General features: G+C 41.1%; 3 protein-coding genes across 5 annotated transcripts; 1 reads left to right on the top strand and 2 right to left on the bottom strand.

Annotated features, from left to right (window-relative positions):
* The first annotated feature begins 151 nt into the window (after positions 1-151).
* On the top strand, positions 152-5,565 carry LOC100839293 (hydroxymethylglutaryl-CoA lyase, mitochondrial). Of its 3 annotated transcripts, none has more exons than XM_010232457.3 (8): positions 152-609; positions 947-1,124; positions 1,299-1,502; positions 2,332-2,412; positions 2,492-2,655; positions 4,116-4,252; positions 4,770-4,885; positions 4,996-5,565. In XM_010232457.3, the coding sequence occupies exons 1-8, from the start codon at positions 383-385 to the stop codon at positions 5,242-5,244; spliced, it is 1,356 nt and encodes a 451-aa protein (XP_010230759.1). In that variant the 5' UTR covers positions 152-382; the 3' UTR covers positions 5,245-5,565. The 3 variants fall into 3 exon arrangements, with proteins under 3 accessions (XP_010230759.1, XP_003566872.1, XP_024315036.1); XM_003566824.4 differs by having other exon boundaries at positions 155-609; positions 1,323-1,502; XM_024459268.1 differs by having other exon boundaries at positions 473-609; positions 952-1,124.
* Positions 5,566-5,639: 74 nt separating this feature from the next.
* LOC100835936 (Holliday junction resolvase MOC1, chloroplastic) lies at positions 5,640-9,273 on the bottom strand. The gene is made up of 6 exons (XM_003566813.4): positions 8,820-9,273; positions 8,624-8,729; positions 8,438-8,490; positions 7,846-7,977; positions 6,909-6,981; positions 5,640-6,098 (listed from the first exon to the last, which is right to left on the bottom strand). The coding sequence occupies exons 1-6, from the start codon at positions 9,189-9,191 to the stop codon at positions 5,977-5,979; spliced, it is 858 nt and encodes a 285-aa protein (XP_003566861.1). The 5' UTR covers positions 9,192-9,273; the 3' UTR covers positions 5,640-5,976.
* Positions 9,274-10,749: 1,476 nt separating this feature from the next.
* LOC100833789 (rhomboid-like protein 20) lies at positions 10,750-16,687 on the bottom strand. The gene is made up of 8 exons (XM_003566809.4): positions 16,329-16,687; positions 16,123-16,223; positions 14,344-14,484; positions 13,837-13,903; positions 13,088-13,242; positions 12,901-13,002; positions 11,989-12,108; positions 10,750-11,349 (listed from the first exon to the last, which is right to left on the bottom strand). The coding sequence occupies exons 1-8, from the start codon at positions 16,354-16,356 to the stop codon at positions 11,182-11,184; spliced, it is 882 nt and encodes a 293-aa protein (XP_003566857.1). The 5' UTR covers positions 16,357-16,687; the 3' UTR covers positions 10,750-11,181.
* Between the last annotated feature and the right edge of the window lie 468 nt (positions 16,688-17,155).

Genomic DNA, 17,155 nt, shown 5'->3' with positions numbered 1-17,155 from the left:
ATCGCTTAGCGTTTTTTTAAGGCATGGTAATTTCGTCACTGAATTCCTCAAGTTGCAAATAACGGACGTAGAAAATTGATGAGTATTCCTTTTGTGAATCAATAAAGCCGTATCATTATTTTAAAGCCATATTAGGCAGCCCAACAATCCTCTCTCTCTTCCTTTTCTTCTCCAGAGCACGGCACGGGAACTGTATTGCTGCCGATTTGCCAAACATCAACCAAAGCCAGAGTGGACTAGAGTGCGCAATCTCCAGACGCAACTGCTGCTATCTCCTTCCTATTCACGCCTTCGCTCTTACCCGCTTCCGGCCTGAAACTATCAAGGTCGAGACGGACATGCCGTGCTGATCCGCGCGCTTCCTTTAGCGCTGCCGCCAAGGATGCTGAGGGTCTGGTCGAGGTCCGCGTCGCCGTGCTCGCCCACTTCCCCGCACGCTTTGTCTTCCGCAGCGGCGGCGGCGACAAGGTCCCTTCTGCTCAGGTCCAGGATGCAGACACCGCAGGCTCCTCCCGATGGAGGCCACGAGCCGCCCTGCGCCAGGTTCGCTGAGACGGGGGATCGAGCGGCCGATGCACTGCCGCCGTGCTCTCCTTCAGGCGATGCTAGGTGAGCGTGTTTCGGAGTTCATGTGTGGTATTCAGTTTGAAGCTGAGATATGTTCATGTGGTATTCAGAACCTTAAGCTGAATCAAATCTGCATAAGGATAATGGAATCGTGAGAATTCAGCACATTTGGCATTCTGAGGGTTCTGATTCTGTCGTGGTTAAGTGTTAGAACCTTATCTGAATCACTAAATCGTAGATTGTCATCACCTCAGGCAAATCATGATTATTGCACTTGATACTACATCTTGCACAGATTAATTACTCCACTGTAATTCGTTAGAAACAAAACTGTCCCCTTTATAATTATTTTCTTGGGCTAAATTTATGTTTATGATAGGGAAGAATACACCTGCAGAAGACCGGCATTTCAAAGACAGCAAGTACCTAATTGGGGCAACTCGTCTGTTGGAGGGAACCGCCATGTTCTTTATGCAAGTTATCTTTCCCAGAACAAACAGAACTACAGATGTTTTTCATCTTCTTCCGACCAAGAGTGGATAGGAATTGGAAGCAGGGTGTGTAAATGTATCTATACCTGTATTGGTTAGCGTACGATTATTTCTAACTTCTGAGATCATTTCAATTTATATATATAGTATGCTTATATGAATCAACTTGACGTCTTTATCCCAAGAATTGCAAGCGGCATTGCAAAATAAAATAAAACGTAGTTTCCCTGTAATTAACAGGAACGAATGCCGTTTTCTTTCCAGATGATTCATAATCTGCCAAGGTTTGTGAAAATTGTAGAAGTTGGGCCACGAGATGGACTGCAAAACGAAAAAAGCACAGTGCCAACACATGTAAAGATCAAGCTCATACAGAGATTGGCAACCTCTGGATTATCAGTTGTTGAGGCAACAAGTTTTGTCTCCCCAAAATGGGTACCGCAGGTAAATCTTAATATATTTTTTGTTTCTCTCAGCTTACCAATTTGATACTTACGCATATATGACACGAGTGAATAATTCCAAAGATCTTCATTACCCAATTGTTTTTCATTCAATATCTGGATGATTCCTGAAAATCTGGAAGGACTATATGTTGCAATGCGGGATATTGACAATTCTACCTATATGAAGATGCGAGTGTATACTTATATGTTTGGTTGCCCCAGAAGTTAGGATCTCTAAGTAGGACATTAAGCGAATATAGTGCACATGCTCAAAATTTTGACCTGGGAATAAGTATAGTTGTGAACTGAATTGACCTTTAAAAATCGTTTTTACTGTACCATTGAACAATCCTTTTAATTAAGATTAAGCCACAGCATTGATACATCTCCATTGCGACAAATAACATTTTCATTTTGAAACAAGGATTGACATGTGGATAACATTATGCTAGACTTGATTCACCATTGTTTCTTATTTTTGGCAGGAGCACTGCCTATGAATTAAGCAAGGAAAATAAAACTGGTACAGGAGTGCCTAATAGGCTAATACTATGCTGTGTCGTCTTAAATTGCAAGGAAGTAACACTCTATTGCAGTCTAACTGGAAACTTCTCGTCTGACAGAGAAATTCAAAATTATGACAGCTTGCTGAAATGCCCTGAAGAATCGTGTGTTTTTGTATTATTTGGCCTGCTTTCTTCTTAATAACTTGTTCTGCTACTTGACCCTTGTTTCAAAATCTATTTATTTTTTTGCTTGACCGTGAGTTCATTGTCAAACATTTGTTTGACATGCAGTTGCTGAGTGAACGCTGTTAATAATTGTAGCTAGCTGATGCGAAGGATGTTATGGAAGTGGTTCGGAATATTGCGGGTGTCCATTTTCCTGTATTGACTCCAAACCTTAAGGTAAATTAGTTTGATTTGGATGTATTTATTTTTGTAGTTTTACCACATTTAATAACTTGTTCTGTTCATTTATCATCAGGGATTTGAAGCAGCTGCTGCAGCAGGTGCAAAAGAGGTTGCAATATTTGCGTCAGCTTCTGAAGCATTTTCCAAGTCAAACATAAACTGTTCTATTAAAGAGAGCCTTGCCCGCTATAATGATGTTGCTTGTGCAGCAAAAAAACATGAAATTCCTGTACGAGGGTGAGTTATTTTATTTTCTAGCTTTTATAAGGGGAGGTTTGCACATTCCTTTCATTGTCTCACCTGGTATATAGAATCTCAGGTTTGTTTAACGAAACTTCATCTCACCACGTGAATTTTATGCTGATGTATTGGCATCCAACAAACTGTTTATCTCTTGTGTTAGTTCAGTAGCTAGTATTATGTAGGATTTATTATTTTCTGACTGGTGGTAATTTCAGTATGGCAGATTTTTATACCAGAGCATGCATGTGGCAAGTAGTTTAGTGCGGAAAAAACTGCATTAACTAGTAGGTTTTTTTTACAGCAACTAGTAAGTCACTACATCAGCCAATAATATTTACTAACTGGGGGTCACCTTAACATAAACTGAGAAGTCTTTGTACATGTAATGCACTACAGTTGCGTATTGGCATGGGCAAAGCTGGTTGATAGAACAATCATTTGCTTAGAAGAGAGTAAGAGACATGTGGTGACTGGTGAACACTGTTATCTGGTTAGTTGGTGGGACAGGAGAACACCCATATTAGTGCAAACCATTCTAGTTAAACCATACCGTTTTAGTTCCAAGGCATCCTCAATCCTGCTAGTCACATGAAGTTCAGATTTCAATCATGATTGCCATTATGAAATTTCCTTCAGTAATACTCACCAGTTGCTGACTCCGTGATTATCATGCTAGACTGTTAGCTTTGCAAGTGCTCAGCCCATATTATTTGCTAACATTGTCATGAGAAAGAATTTACATACTGCGGTGGCTAGAGCGAATTATTTGAGCATGGGTGCAAGTTCACACCATATTGGTTGAGGCACCCCAAAGTTTTCAAATATTATGAAAATAATTGAATGCAGTGCATATAGGATATTAGTATAACGTATGAGCCTGCAATATTTCAACAGAAAAGGTGGTCATGTGTGGCTTGCACACAAAAAAAGAGTTGACCACTTTAAACTGCAATTCTGTAATACTCCCTCCGATCCATAATAAGTGTCTCATAGTTAGTACAACTTTGTACTAAGTTAGTATAAAATCTAAGCCACTTATTATGGATCGGGGGAGTACTATTCACTTGGCTCATGTTTGTTAGTGTAGGACACAGGCGGTCAAAAACAATTATCAAATTTTGTGGGTTACATGTTATAGCATTCACTGTTTTCACAAATGTCTAAATAATTTTTGAAAACTTTGAGATACCTGAACTCAATATGGTGTGCGGCCGCAGCGATGCTCCTGTGCTGTTTCTTGTTTTAAGAGAAGTTATGGTCTATGGTTTTGATGTTCTACTCTCTATGCTATCAAGTTGGAGCACATTCAACAATGTGATCTAGTAGGCAGGGGCTTAGCTTTAGGTTCATATAATTGCTAGGTTTTTGGAATAGTTAGTGTTTGCTTGGTATGTGCAGTTCTCTAGTGCGGCACATGTTAATATTGTGTTTGATCTATTTTTACAACAATGTAGGTATGTTTCTTGTGTGGTTGGATGCCCGGTTGAAGGATCGGTACCACCTTCAAATGTAGCTTATGTAGCGAAAGAGCTTTATGACATGGGCTGCTATGAGGTTTCACTCGGTGATACAATTGGAGTTGGTACCCCAGGTGAGCTTACATTATTTGCTGCCAGTATACTTTTATTTTTTAGCATGCCATTGCTAGATTTTGCTACTCTTAAAACTTCATTTGTTCCATTTTTTAAGCAAAGATATTATCTGGCACAGTGGCAATTTGACACCAAGGTCCTGAACTATTATCCTGGAGTCTCGGCTTACTTGACAGGATTGTTCTATGTAGCGCTTTCACACAAATGCTGTTTTTTTTCTTGTATTCAAACAAAAACATTTTTTCTTTTGACATTACCACGTTTGAATTAGTCGATAGACAACTAACGTAAAGGAAAATGTCCCCAATCTCTACACCAGCTTCACTTGATTTGTTTTTATCATGATCAACCATCATCAAATGCGGGAAATCCTAACCCTTGCTTTTAGTCAATAATGTTCATTTTTTTTTGCAGGTAGTCGATCATGTTTAATTAAATGAGCAGTGTTTCTCTTCTAGATGAACCCACCTTAGCTTGTGAAAATATCAAGTAATATAGCTTGTTCCATATATTCAGGCACCGTTGTTCCTATGCTTGAGGCTGTTATGTCTGTTGTTCCTGTGGAAAAGCTTGCTGTCCATTTCCATGACACCTATGGCCAATCTCTTTCAAATATCCTCATCTCTCTCCAGGTAATCGTCCACTGAGATACTGAACATATCGTCACACAAAACCAAACTTGCATCCCAGATCTTCTGAGCATCCTTTCATATGTGATCAACTTTGTTGTCTACTCCACCAGATGGGGGTCAATGTCGTGGACTCCTCCGTGGCAGGCCTCGGTGGTTGCCCATACGCGAAGGGTGCGTCAGGGAATGTGGCGACTGAGGACGTTGTGTATATGCTGCACGGATTGGGGATCAAGACGGGTGTAGATCTGGGCAAGGTAATGTCAGCTGGTGAGTTCATCTGCAAGCACCTGGGGCGTCAGTCTGGGTCCAAGGCAGCAATCGCCTTGAGCAACGTTACCGCGAACGCCTCAAAACTCTGAGGCTGCTCATCTGGGGCCAGTGTGGGTCGAAGGCAGCGAATTGCCTTGAGCAAGGTTACCACAAGCGGCTCAAAACTCTAATAAGGCTGCTCATCTGGGGCACCATTCTGGGTCCAAGGCAGCAATCGCCTTGAGCAAGGTTGCAGCGGATGGAACATGCATAAGTTCACACCTGTTAATTCTATACCCTCTTACCCTGTATGTGGTGATCCCCAATTCAGAGGATGCATGTACAATACCAATACAAAAATAAGGAAAGAAATAGTACATATGTTCTGGAGAAATAGAGTTACATTTGCTTATTCTGATTGAATTACTGCCCTTTCTGGTGTCCTTTTATGGCATATTTCTTTCGGGTGTGTAATTCAGTAAAAGACTACAAACATTCAAGATTCTACGTTGCTACACATGGTCGTCTAAACAAAAATGATCAAAATAATCACTGTCACATAAAACAGCACTACAATGGTCTCAGGCTCTCAGCCGGCAATAGTTTACCATACTCATGTCATATTTACACTGACTTGTTACACTCCAAACCAAAACGGCATATCGCTAATGCATTAGGGGAAGTTGAGTGGATTAGCTGATATCTCTGCTGCAAATTTACAGTGCACTCGGTAGCAACGCTCAACGCTTGCTTCATTTGAGTTATTATGTACACCACGGAGCCCCTGGGAATAACCAGATTACTTGCAGCACTTGTCAATGCAAAAATCAATAATTGATGATTCAGTCGAGCCTGCCAGCCACTGTCAAGTTGGTTTCCTGTTTATGTATTATTGTGGGGAGCTGCTCTTGTGGTAACACGAGTCCTTTTCCATAGGCCGCTAACAGAAGAGCCTCTGCTCGTCCTGCATAAGTGCCAAAAAGTCAGTTGGACTGTATAAGAAACATGCTGCGTCATTATTCTTTTAGTGGGTCATTAGTTAAATATCATTAACTTAAAATGGATTAAGCTGACTATGCTAACGAAAACATAATTTAACTCATCTGTGTGGGTGTGCGTAAATTCCTAGAGAATAAAACAACACAATTCACTGCAAAGTAAACCCTCTATCAAATTATAAGACGTTCTGGCAGTTCAATTTTTTTAACTGCCATGACGTCTTATAAATTGAAACAGTGTAAAACAAGTTAATGTGTAGTTGACTAGTTCCCACACTACGAAGCAGAACAAGTGTGATTTTGGTTTTGCTTTGCCCTGTTTATTCATGTCATGTTTCTCATATCAACGTGGACAAATGCTCAGCTAGAACTAGAAAGGAGAAAAGAAGCGTGCTAATGATCTGGCATGCATTGTTGAGACGAATAATTCATTTATACTCCCTCCTTTTCTCAATAGGGCATATAAGTTTTGTGATTTTGTCCAAAGTAAAAAAAATTAACTTCTACAATGCCAATGGCCATGTTTGTTGATAAAATATAACATCTACAATGCCAAATAAATACAATATGAAATCATATTTCATGGTGGACCTATTGGTATTGATTTGGTATTGTAGATGTTGATATTTTTTCTATAAACTTGGTAAAGGGTTTGACTTTGGACAACTTATGTGCTCTATTACGAGAAAAGGGGAGTATTAGGAATAGGAAGTGTTCTTAAAAGTCACTCCAGATTATTGGCAGTTAGTGTTGCACAATAGTAGTAAGGTACGTACCATGATGTTTCTTCAACTTCAGGGACAGAGCCTTATCCGGGAACAGGATTGTGGCAGCTTGTCTGCTATCATCCTGTCAGACATTGAAGGATCATAAGATAACTTGCTAGTATTATTCTAACTATTTGTCTGGTGGTACTCTGGGCTTAGTATTCAAAAAGACAAACTGGCATTTACATGATGTTAGATACTCCCTCCGTTCTTAAATATAAGATGTTTTAGGTTTGTCCAAAGTCAAACTTCTTAAAGTTTGACCAAGTTTATAGAAAAATCTACCAACAGCTACAACTCTAAATTAGTTTTATGAAATACTTATATATCTTCATAACATACTTATTTGATATTGTAGATGTTGGTACATTTTTCAATAAACTTGGTCAAACGTTAAGAAGTTTGACTTATGACAAAGATAGAACATCTTATATTTAGGAATTGAGGTAGTACAAAATTAGTACTATAACACAATATCAAATTGCATCAATAACCAATGAGATGTGGCAACAGAGAGGGAAATGTTTTCTGATGGAATGAAATGGCACCTACTAGTATAGTATGTATTACCACAGCAGCAACCAATGGCTTGAACTCAAATTTGATTCATTATGGCCTTTAGCTTGGATACAACATACAACCTAATCAAATGACTTCTGGATCTATTCTACTCAAAACAATTCAAAATCAATTGAAACCCATTCATTAGCAAACCAGATTCTCAGGGTTAGATATCCCTTAACCAGGTTTACTAATCCTTAGCATGTTTCTTTTAACTAGACATCTAACTGCTCAACCTTACTGGCATCAATAAAAAATAGCAGCAGTAGGTCAACTTGGTGAAATGTGGACGTTACTCTTAAGTTCTTATTAACAAAAGGCTAAACTTCACTATAGTTTGTACAATAAGCACAAAGGAACTGCATGTTGCATATAAGTAACAAACCTTGCGTGATTTACTTCGAGTTAGCCCAAAGTAAGCTTTCCATGTCTGTGATGCAACTGGAACGACTGAAAACCCAGATGCCACTAGAGCAGCAATCCACAAGCCATACGAAAAACCTGTACTCCACCATCCCTACATATCAGAAAACAAGAGGAGAAGATCACTAACAGACCAAGGGTTATTGACAGAACTTGTTGCATTATACCACATGGCTCACATGAAACCCAAATAGTCAAGCTAAGTGAACTAGATCCAATTGTATTCAAGTTCAAATTACGAGATAAGTTTGAACTAGATCCCACTGATTAGAATACAACTCTAGCTTCAACTTGTGGGTGAACATGTGATCCCTAAACGCCAACAAGTTAGTTGTATTACCAGCATTCTTTTGCATAATGGCATAAACCTAGACAGCAATAAAGTATAAGTTGCAAGAGAGCAGTGTAATCTTCAAATACTCTTGTTACAGTCACAGGCACTATCCAATGACATAACTTCTCCGAGAAATGATGCACAAAACATCAGTTAACAATTATCTTGACCCAGATAGTGACGTGCTAAATGCTATTTCAGGAAAAGCAAAAATACAAACCAGCTTTCCATCAGTTGGAAATGGACTTGACTTCTCAATGTACGCTGTCGTTCCTGCAAGATAACCAAGACATTATGATATCATAGTCGAGCACCAGCAACTGTTGCTGAACAACATGACCTTGTGCGCAACCAGGGAACACAGAAGGAGTGCACTGAGTAGTACAACTACACTATGTGCCCATACCGAGAGGAGCGTCCAGGCCACGGAGAAGCTGGATGATGGACTTGGTGTCGAGGCGCTTCCGGGTGAACTCCGACACCACTATGTGCACGAACGGGTTATCAAACACCTGCAGGATGTGGAAATGTGAATGATCTGCTTAAGCACGCCTGTCCATAGGAATTGGGAGTTCAATTCAAGCGTAACAGTGCGGCCGCACCTGCGAGGAGCCGTCGGGCGAAAGGACAGCGATGGCGCCGCCAGTGTCGGGGTCGATCCCAAGCGCCCAGCCGGTAGGGGCGGGGGCGGCCTCGCCGTCATCGGCCGGGAGCAGCGAAAGGGAGGCAAGCCATGGATCCCCACCCCCCGCGCCCGACAGGAGCTTGGCCCGGGCCCTGGAGCGGGACTTGGCGGGCAGCGCCGCGGCGGGAGGGGGCAAGACGCGGTGGCGGCAGCGGCGAGAGCGGAAGGGCGGGCAGAAGAAGGCGGCAGCGGCGTCCCAGTGCAGGGTGGAGCGGCGGAGGGCAGTGGAGCGGAGTGCGTTCATGGGGTAGTCTGCTGGCACGACGGCGGCGGCCGATGCAGCTGCCATAATTCGAAGGAAAGCGGGAGGCGGAATGGGGAGCGGAGGGTTTTGGTTGTTTTCGCTTGGGGGATAAGGAGTCAGCAAAGCGCAGACGAGACCAGACGTCCAGACCTCCGCGCTTCCGCCAAACTTTTCTCTGTTTTCCCGCTTTCGCATTCTGTTGAGTTATTTTTTCTCCGCACATTTGCTAATTGAGTAATCGAGCGAAATACACTGCTAATTCATGAACTCAAAACAAATGCTCAGTTTAATCCATCAACTCAGAAAATGCACACATAACCGGTATTAGTGTAACACTTTGGTCCAAAACGTTCGACGGGTTCAATTCCAATCATGTGGCAACCACATGGGCTTAAGATAGGACCGCGGGTTGCTGTTGGGGTTTTTTGGAAAATTTTCGCAAAAAATTAACATAAACATCATTCACCACGGTTTGTTGTTGAAGTAGCAAAAAATTAAACATAATTCTTTGCGGGTTGCTCTTAAGTTTTTGCGAAACCCCCGTGAGAAATCCCAACAACAACCCATGGTCTTGGCTGCCACATGACCGGTATTAACCTCGCCGAACCATTTTGACTAATACCAGGTTAGGGCTTTATGTATACGTTTTGGATTAAATTGTGCATTCGCTCTGAGTTTATGTACTAGCGGCGTATTTACTCTTGCTAACTCAGTTTTTTATCCATCGAAGTGTGGAGGGCTGAATGCTCGGGCCGCGACCTAAAAAGGCTAATCGCAATGCCGGTGGCGAGATGAGGGAGGGAATGGTCAACAACACCGGAGAAGAAACTCATGTAAAGCTAGGTTTTAGTCTTTTCGTAAAGTTGACTTGCCAAAATTTTGGGAGACTATGTTATTTTAGTTTTTGTTTTGTTGATTGCTAAAAATTTGGTTATTAGTCAAATTTATCAACCACGTCACATCTCTCTTCGTAATTCTAGCTAAATAATATGACGAACCATGAGCCAACAAAGGCACGTAGAGAGAAGGAAAGGACGGGTTATTGGATGGTGATCCAGCAAAGTTTGTTTGAGATCTTCAATAATTTAGACAATGCCCAATAAACAACCAGCTTTCACTTCAATTTCTTATTCTTGGTTGCCTAGAAATCTCAGCCACTTAAACTTCGTATACTACTAAGCATAATAGTACTGTCGTCTGTCGGTGGAATGATCAAATTATCTTCCTTGAGAGAGATTTCACTACTGGTGCAGTTTCTCTTTCAAGGCAATAGTTGGAATTTCGATAGGATCTCCATCCGAATATATCAACTTTTGGCATAAGATCTTAGGTAAATATAAAATGAACCAATGAAATATTAAAATAATAGCATTATTTACAGTAAAAATAGCATTATTCATTGGATAAAAAAGCCTAAATATCACACTTACAAGACCATGTAATGAGGTTGTTTCCTCCACCATGGTCTAAGAGAAAACACCTAAGGATGATGCATTGGTTCTCACAAGAACAGTAGGAAGCCACTGGGAGAAACATTACTGCTACCAGGTATCGGCGGTCTGAGCTCTATTATTTCCGTGATATAAATTAACTTCCATCTCACGAGAAAATTTGAATTTTTATATCATTAGTTTAGAGAACAAGTAATATGATACGATAGGACTGATAGGAACTCAAATCTCATTCATGCGTCCATGATGTAACAGATTTCATGCTGCAAATTTCTGAACACTTTCACAATATCCCACCTATCCTACAAACTGAATTTGGACAGGTACATTGCCCTGTGAGTTGGCAGAAATCTAAGTATTGACATAATCACACTAACAGCGGCATTCCTGACTTCCTAACCTGCCTGTCAACTATGAAGGGAACACGTTCAACTTCTCCAAATCATGGCAGCGGCAAGTGAATAAATCGACAAAGCACTATGAGTTCACCGATCTGTTGTTAAATGCACAGGGATGGCCGTAACATGTTCAGATCTAATCAGTTCTGCACGCAATTTTTCCCAGTGAAATTATGGTATGTTAGCTCAATGAGACTGCGCTTCAAGTAGGATGTTGGTGGCTACATTGATATCATTTCTGGCTCGCATGAGCGCCTGCCTCGCAGCATTCGCATCAAAGCCCATCGAGACTAGCATAGCAATGGAGGACTCTGGCGGCTCCGCGACAGGAGCAGATCCAGTAGACGGCTGGTTCTGTTAACAGGTCAACATAAACAGCATACCAACTTTAATTAGCATCAAACCATTAGTTTACTTTCATGAAGTGCATACAAATTCAATATTGATAGTTTTAACACCTTGTAACCCATGATCAGTGAGTAGCAGCAGTAGAAAAATACAGGAAAATGGTATGCAAGTACCAAACGAGACCCAGTAACCATAGATATGAACTATCAATAGTGTGATCCAACGATAACATCAGTGGAAGCAAGTTAACCTTTATAAGTGGGTATATGATGACATATGGTTTCAGCATTCTATTGATCCAAATTCAATTCAGTGGCTAATCAGTGGTAGTTCAGTTATAGATGTGCTAAAGTGTGCAGCTGTTGAACTGCATATCACATAAACAGACAACTATGCGTATAAGTAACGAACAATCACCCACTCATTCTGAATCTAGACAAAGGTAATACCAACCACACAAGCAATTTTGCACTTGTAATTGGTACCTCTCCATCTTGTCAATACATAAAGATTATTGCAATTTGTGCATTTGTGCATTTGTGCGCTTACATAAGCAGCTGTACTTCACGTAAGCGGACAGATAAACCTTGATCGGAGGATCAATACGCGCAGAAAAATTTCTGAATTAGCTTTTCAGAAACTAACCTGAACAGCACGGCCAGTATGGGAAGACATGTTTCCAACAAGACTTCTTGAGGGCCGAGATGAACTTCCTGGAGGAGGCGCAAAAAATCTTGCGAAAAATGATGCAATAATCTGTGGCAACTGTACAGAGGGAAGGAACTTTATAATGAGAAGACCGAACAAGAAGAACAGCATATCTAGAGGGGTCTCAATGAAAATAATAGCAAGAAACACAGATGATATTAATGAATTTGGGTATGACCAAACTCCAAGAGAAAAGAAGAAATAATGTAAACCTATCATCCTAAATCCCATGACTTGGTCGGTTGCATATGTCAGGTTTCATGGAAGATGTATTCTTTACACCAAGGGTTTAAATGGCATTTGTAACTTTGTAATGAAGAAATACAAACAAGCAATCATGAATAAATTGGTAAACCTCTAATAAACAAAGTAAAAAACTGAAATACAAAAAAAATGAAACTATGTAGGAGCTAGCTGGATATACTTTAATTGACTCCACCTGCTATCACTAGTTTCCAAGGGCCGTACATGCTATCTTGTATACTGACTTAATTATACTTGATAACACCAGTGCCAGTGGAGCAGGTCATGACCAACACCAACCTAATATTACTTGGTTCAGCTGATCTCATCCCATATCTAATAATTTGGAAAGCTATATTGCACCTCAGCCAAGGGGTCATCCCAGGGCACTTACTTCTTTAGACAAAAAAACTTGTGGATGCCATGAGCTAGGACTACTATAATACAACTATGATATGACACACCATTCATGGCAAGACAGACTACAGAAACACCAACCAGATAAAAATAACAACAGGAAAGATAAAGGTCAATAGCAGTTCATCACACAAAGAGAAGATGTAATAAGAGAACATTGAAATATGAAATGAAAAAAGAGCTTATAACCTTCATCCTGCGGATGCCGAGCACATTGAGACGATAGAGAGAGCCGGCAACCAGACCACAAATACCAGGAATAAGGGAACGCTTCCAAGAAGATAAAAGAAGCTGCCAAGAAAAATAGGAAATATGATAACGTAATATTTAAATGAAAAAATGTCAGAGAAGGATGCAGTCCTGATAAACAACTAACCTGCAAGCCAGCTAGGTATATTATTGATTTGTCGCTGAAATTAACGCCGAAAATACGAAACCGTGAGGTGATAGGAATGTCGAGGAAGAATGGAATAAACGAGCCAAATATAAGACCATAAGGTCCAGACGCAAGAGCACTGATGTAGTTTGAATCTGCAAACAAAAAAACATGAAAGAAAAATCACACAACAAATACGGAAGCTCATAAAATGCTTCTAACTGACATAAGAACTAAATATTTTTCAAAACATCAAGGGAAACAAAGTAATGCCTATGATTACACAACTAACTGGCATGTAAGATTACTATGTACAACGTCAAGATAAACAATGTGACAATAAGAAAAACAGAATTAAATTGCTATATTACCATCACTGCTGAAAAACCATGTTTTGGGACAACTGAATAGAGTCCTTCTCTGTGATGGCGTACAACCAATCTCTCTAGATAAAGGTTTACAGAAAATCTATCCACTAACATCTTATCAAAAATTAAGCTATCGAGTAAATCTTGTAATCAGTGTATAACAGCAACAGGTTTATGTTCACTTGTTTAGGTGTTTCCTTTTCATCCAGCCATTTCCAGAATATTTTAATCTTAATTATAAATATTTTAGAAAAAGGTGAATGTTAACTATGTTACAAATTAAGCAGGGATCATATCCATCAACTATGATCTCTTTCTTTTCCTTAAAATAAATAAATTCTGGAGGGATAGCAGATGATACTCTTTATCTCAATAACATACCTTTGAGTAGAACCAAAGAAAGGATCTGAAGAAGTGATGATACTGAGATAGTGAATAAACTAAAAACCTGCACAGTGCACAGTAAATTTTAAAATATGAGCACAATATCGTAATTCTCTTGTACATAAGTTTAACTGTTTCATCTAACTTCAATGTAATTTATTGAACTGTATCTGCTTCTCTTACAAACATATTGTCCTATAAGTGCATGGGTTCATACTTAGGCAGTTAGGCTCATGAACTTCAGAACTTACGGAGTAACATTTAACATCTTACATTCCCAAAGTGTTACACACAGGTCAGCTAGGTCCATATTTAAGGTAAATTGTAAAGAATAGCGTTAAACCACTTTAAAAGTTCATGGACCTGGATGTTGAGTTCTCAAGTCCAGCCATGCAAGTTCGAGGTACTATAGTGCAAATTACTCCTGCTTCTACTGTACCACTGATGTTGTTTAACGATTTTCATTTAATAGCAGAGAGAATTACAAAAAAGTACAGTACTTACCGAGTATTTGTTAGAGCCTATCTGCCTCTCAAACACACGGAAGTAATACAAAAGATACAATCCAAAGATCAACTCCGGTGTTGATTGAAAGGCAAATACAGATGCAAATATCCTCCACAGTCGGAAGTTTTTAACAATTTCCTGCAATAATAATAAAAATAATCATTCAAACTTCATACATAATAGAACAGATGCAGTCAACTACATGTTTTGTGTTGAAGTGGGTGGAGCTCAATGACAAATAATCAGAGATATAATTTAACAGCACTGAAAGCACATGGCAAATGCATCAAGATTAGCATTTAAGCCTGGTTCTACAGGACAGACTTAAAACATTTAATAACAGGAAAACCTATGCCCAGATTCCAGAAAAGCAAAAGTTCGATCTTGGTCATGAAAGTCCGTTGATAGTTGATACGATAAAGCAACAGGCTTCCTTGGTTCCATATAGTTCAATTAGTGTACTTCCATGAAGGTATGAAACTCTTGGGCCACTTTTGGAACAAAGTTGGAGCATAGGAATTTTAGAGGGATGAGACCCTATAGGAAAACTTCCTACAATGACGTTTGGAAAGAAGGGATAGCTCATCAGGATTCCTGTCAAATTACTACCGAATGGTTTTACTATATGTTTTCCTCTCTGTGAAGTCCAAACAACACATCTAAACTTTTCATGTGTTTTCGGTTCATGTCAGGTTCTAGGATATACCCAGATTACTATCACTTTCATGTTCCTCAATTTCAAACTGTTGTGTCCGTGCCTTAACAGGTGCTACCAAGATGGGATGCCTTTAGAGTGCCAATACTCTTCCTGATCTGTGTACCATCAGGCAAGCAAGTATGGGGTACCAATCGTCATACCTCATACGTCACTGATACAGCTCCGAATGGAAGTACATACCAACATTATTGACACTAGAAGAAAAACATACAACCAGGTATTGGTATGGCACAGTAGAAACGCCTTAATTCCAAAGCCCAACCCACTAAGGATTCATGTAACTGCAGCACAAAACACAGGACTCCATATGATTCATGTCTATATGTACATCGATGAGCCCAAATAGGAATTTGAGATGTGTGAAGATTATGAATATGGTGATAAGTAGGCAGGGCAATCTAGGGAAGACAATGAAGAGATACACATCTTAGTTGATGACCTCTTAAACAGATCTTTTAGATACTATTGTTTCAATATTACGACACATTGAAGATTTTGTGAAATGTTTTATGACTACCGCCGTATCATGGCTAGTAGCATTATTGGCTAGGTATACTTTGAAGCAGTAGGTGCAACATGCAACAGATGGGCAGCCGCTTTCATCTGTTTTATGCAACCATAGATTTATTTTTTTGGCAGGAACTGTTTCTCTGCAGATTTGACTCTAGCAAGAGCTAGAGCATAATCCATGTCCTCCCACAGCCACCCAACACCCGTAAGCCACAGTCCCTCCCCAGTCCTCACATTCCTGAACAAGCCAGAATCTGAAACCCTACCATCAATCCATCCAATATCCCAGCAGATCTTACCAGACAATTCCCCACTACCGCAGATTAAGCCAAGCACGACACGCACCTCGACACCTACAATTCCGACGATTAACCCAAATGAACACATCGGCGGGCAATCCAGGGAACTAGCCATGGCAACTACGACAGCAGCACAAACTCGGGAAGACCTATCCAACGGATTCACTCCCCCAAGGGTTCCACATCACTATCATCGCTAGTCAGGGACAAGGAGTAGTCCAGATTCAGCGGCAGCCTGAGGCTACTGACCTGGTAGGAGAGGCCGAGGGCGCGGGCACGGCGGTTCGCGCTGAAGACGACGGAGAGGAGGCCGCTGGCGAGGACGACGGCCCGCGTCACTGGCGCGTTCTCTGCAACCAACCCAAAACGGCACCGCACCGATCAGACGATCAGGCAACGGAAACGACGAAGGAAGATTTTTTTTTTTTCAGAGGGATGGGGAAGGGGGAGCATACGGAATCCGGAGACGCCTCCTGCCTGCATCGTACTGGATGGGAACCGGTCGCCGGGCTGGGGAAGATGCGCCGTCTGTCCGTTCGTCCGACGAGGCGAGGGGAACTTGGGCGACCGGCCGCCCAGTACGCACACCCCACTCCTCCTCCGCAGCCGCCGCCGCCTCCTCTTCTCCGCGGGCTTCCTTTTACTGGCTCCGGCCGGTCAGTCTCTCCGGGTAGGGAAACGGAGGACGATGCGTAATTGCGGCGGCAACAGCTGGAGGAGAAGGAGTTTTTTCCCTTGGCTGCAGGCAGGAGGAGGTAGATGGCTAGGCGTGTGTTTGTGAGCGAGATGGAATGGAACACGTTGACGATGGAGGTGGTTGGGGGGCTTTGGACTCTCCGGCGTGGGAGTTTTCCACACGGCGACACCGAATTGTTGTCAAGAATTTTTCTTCTCAACTCTCACGTTACAATTCTACTAGGTGTGCACGCTCGTTGCTACGGATCTACAAAACCACAAACCTTTTCTTTCTGTGTAGGCAGCTCGTGACGCCTGCGGGCATGGTGACGTCAGTTGTAAGACGGAGGAGGAGAAATCGTGAATAAAACGGGAGGGGAAAAAATAAGAGGCAGTGGTATATTGGTTGTAATTTTAACGAAATTGACCGACCAACGGCGCCCAACCAACACCACCAACTCCAATTTAATAGATAGTAATAGATTATCACGACCTACAGGTAGATGTGTGTGTGTATATTTATGCAAATGAGAACCAGCTCCTAACATGACTAGGACAACCAGATCAGAATCCTAATCCGACCAGTACTCCAACTTTAAGCTAATTC

Source organism: Brachypodium distachyon, chromosome 2 (assembly GCF_000005505.3).
Source record: "Brachypodium distachyon strain Bd21 chromosome 2, Brachypodium_distachyon_v3.0, whole genome shotgun sequence".
Lineage (NCBI taxonomy): Eukaryota > Viridiplantae > Streptophyta > Magnoliopsida > Poales > Poaceae > Brachypodium > Brachypodium distachyon.
Note: the sequence above shows the minus strand (reverse complement) of the source record. Positions and strands in the feature narration are given on the sequence as shown.

Excerpts from the sequence above, each read along its gene's own strand:
- LOC100839293 (XM_010232457.3), top strand. The coding sequence starts at position 383 with ATGCTGAGGGTCTGGTCGAGGTCCGCGTCGCCGTGCTCGCCCACTTCC. Across the intron at positions 1,503-2,331 it reads CCCCAAAATGGGTACCGCAG|CTAGCTGATGCGAAGGATGT; the intron begins GTAAATCTTAAT and ends TAATAATTGTAG. Across the intron at positions 2,413-2,491 it reads TATTGACTCCAAACCTTAAG|GGATTTGAAGCAGCTGCTGC; the intron begins GTAAATTAGTTT and ends ATTTATCATCAG.
- LOC100835936 (XM_003566813.4), bottom strand. The coding sequence starts at position 9,191 with ATGGCAGCTGCATCGGCCGCCGCCGTCGTGCCAGCAGACTACCCCATG. Across the intron at positions 8,730-8,819 it reads CGCCCGACGGCTCCTCGCAG|GTGTTTGATAACCCGTTCGT; the intron begins GTGCGGCCGCAC and ends CACATCCTGCAG. Across the intron at positions 6,982-7,845 it reads CTCGAAGTAAATCACGCAAG|GATGATAGCAGACAAGCTGC; the intron begins GTTTGTTACTTA and ends AATGTCTGACAG.
- LOC100833789 (XM_003566809.4), bottom strand. The coding sequence starts at position 16,356 with ATGCAGGCAGGAGGCGTCTCCGGATTCC. Across the intron at positions 13,904-14,343 it reads TAGGCTCTAACAAATACTCG|GTTTTTAGTTTATTCACTAT; the intron begins GTAAGTACTGTA and ends TGCACTGTGCAG. Across the intron at positions 13,243-13,836 it reads TTCTTTGGTTCTACTCAAAG|ATTCAAACTACATCAGTGCT; the intron begins GTATGTTATTGA and ends TTTTGTTTGCAG.